The sequence below is a fragment of the Penaeus monodon genome, chromosome 32, assembly GCF_015228065.2.
Source record: "Penaeus monodon isolate SGIC_2016 chromosome 32, NSTDA_Pmon_1, whole genome shotgun sequence".
Taxonomy (NCBI): Eukaryota; Metazoa; Arthropoda; class Malacostraca; order Decapoda; family Penaeidae; genus Penaeus; species Penaeus monodon.
The window spans coordinates 16,468,602-16,469,527 of NC_051417.1; the positions used below are offsets into that span (position 1 = coordinate 16,468,602).

Consider the following 926-nt stretch of genomic DNA (forward strand, 5'->3'; position numbering starts at 1 on the left):
ATCAAGACTTTCTCATAAGATATAATCCATATTTCCAGGTCACAGTCAGCAAGCAGGATTCGGGCATCGACATGAAGGATGTTGAAGCCGACATCTTCGCCCCGGCCACCGTCTTCTCGAACAAGGGTATCACCAGGTTCTCTGACTTCGCCATCTCCGGTGTAAACAACCAAGACGATGGACCCAACCTTAACATGGAGTTCGACGTCAACTCGGCCGCGCTTTTCGCCCAGTCCATGGCGGAAGCGATGCAGAATCCCCGGTCATCGACGTCCAGCTCTAGGCCAGTAGAGGTACATGGAGCACCTGCCCATATCAACGGGTTCGCGCTCGTCCGTGACCACGGTTCTTCGGGATCCTCCTCCGGTAGCAGGTTCGCTGGCTCAAGCAGTGTCTCATCTGGGTCCTCCTCCGGCAGCAGCTTCACAGGCTCAAGCGGTGTCTCATCTGGGTCCTCCTCCGGTAGCAGGTTCACAGGCTCAAGCGGTGGCTCATCTGGGTCGTCCTCCGGCAGCAGGTTCACAGGCTCAAGCGGTGTCTCATCGGGCTCTTCAAGTCATAGGTTTGGTTCTTCAAGTTCATCGTCAGGTAGCTCTTCCTCCTCTGTGAGTGGTGGCTCATCGTCCTTCTCAGGAAGTCAGTCATTTTCCGGTTCATTCTCCGGGTCATCTTCGTCGGGAGCATCTGCTGAAGAGTCTCAGATTAGACAGTCAAGTTCTGGCTTCTCTGGTGCATCAGCAGGGTCGGCAGGTTCCAAGTTATCTCTCACCCGCACAGTATCAGTCAAGACTCCCCAAAGAACTTCTGGAGTCATTTCCCACTTCACACCTAAGGACCATCAGTATGAGGCCACTGGATCAGTAGTCATCAACCAAGCTTCCAGAGGATCATCATCCTCTGCCGCTCGTGTCCAGAAAGTAGCAGTA

The 926-nt window shown here is 54.1% G+C and overlaps 1 protein-coding gene across 1 annotated transcript in view; it reads left to right on the plus strand.

The window, feature by feature from the left end:
• Nucleotides 1-926, plus strand: part of LOC119593571 (mucin-19-like) — a gene marked incomplete in the record, with an annotated part of 28,776 nt that overhangs the window by 26,587 nt on the left and 1,263 nt on the right. The window contains 1 exon segment of the mRNA XM_037942529.1: nucleotides 39-926. Within this exon segment, the coding sequence (XP_037798457.1) occupies nucleotides 39-926 (888 nt within the window).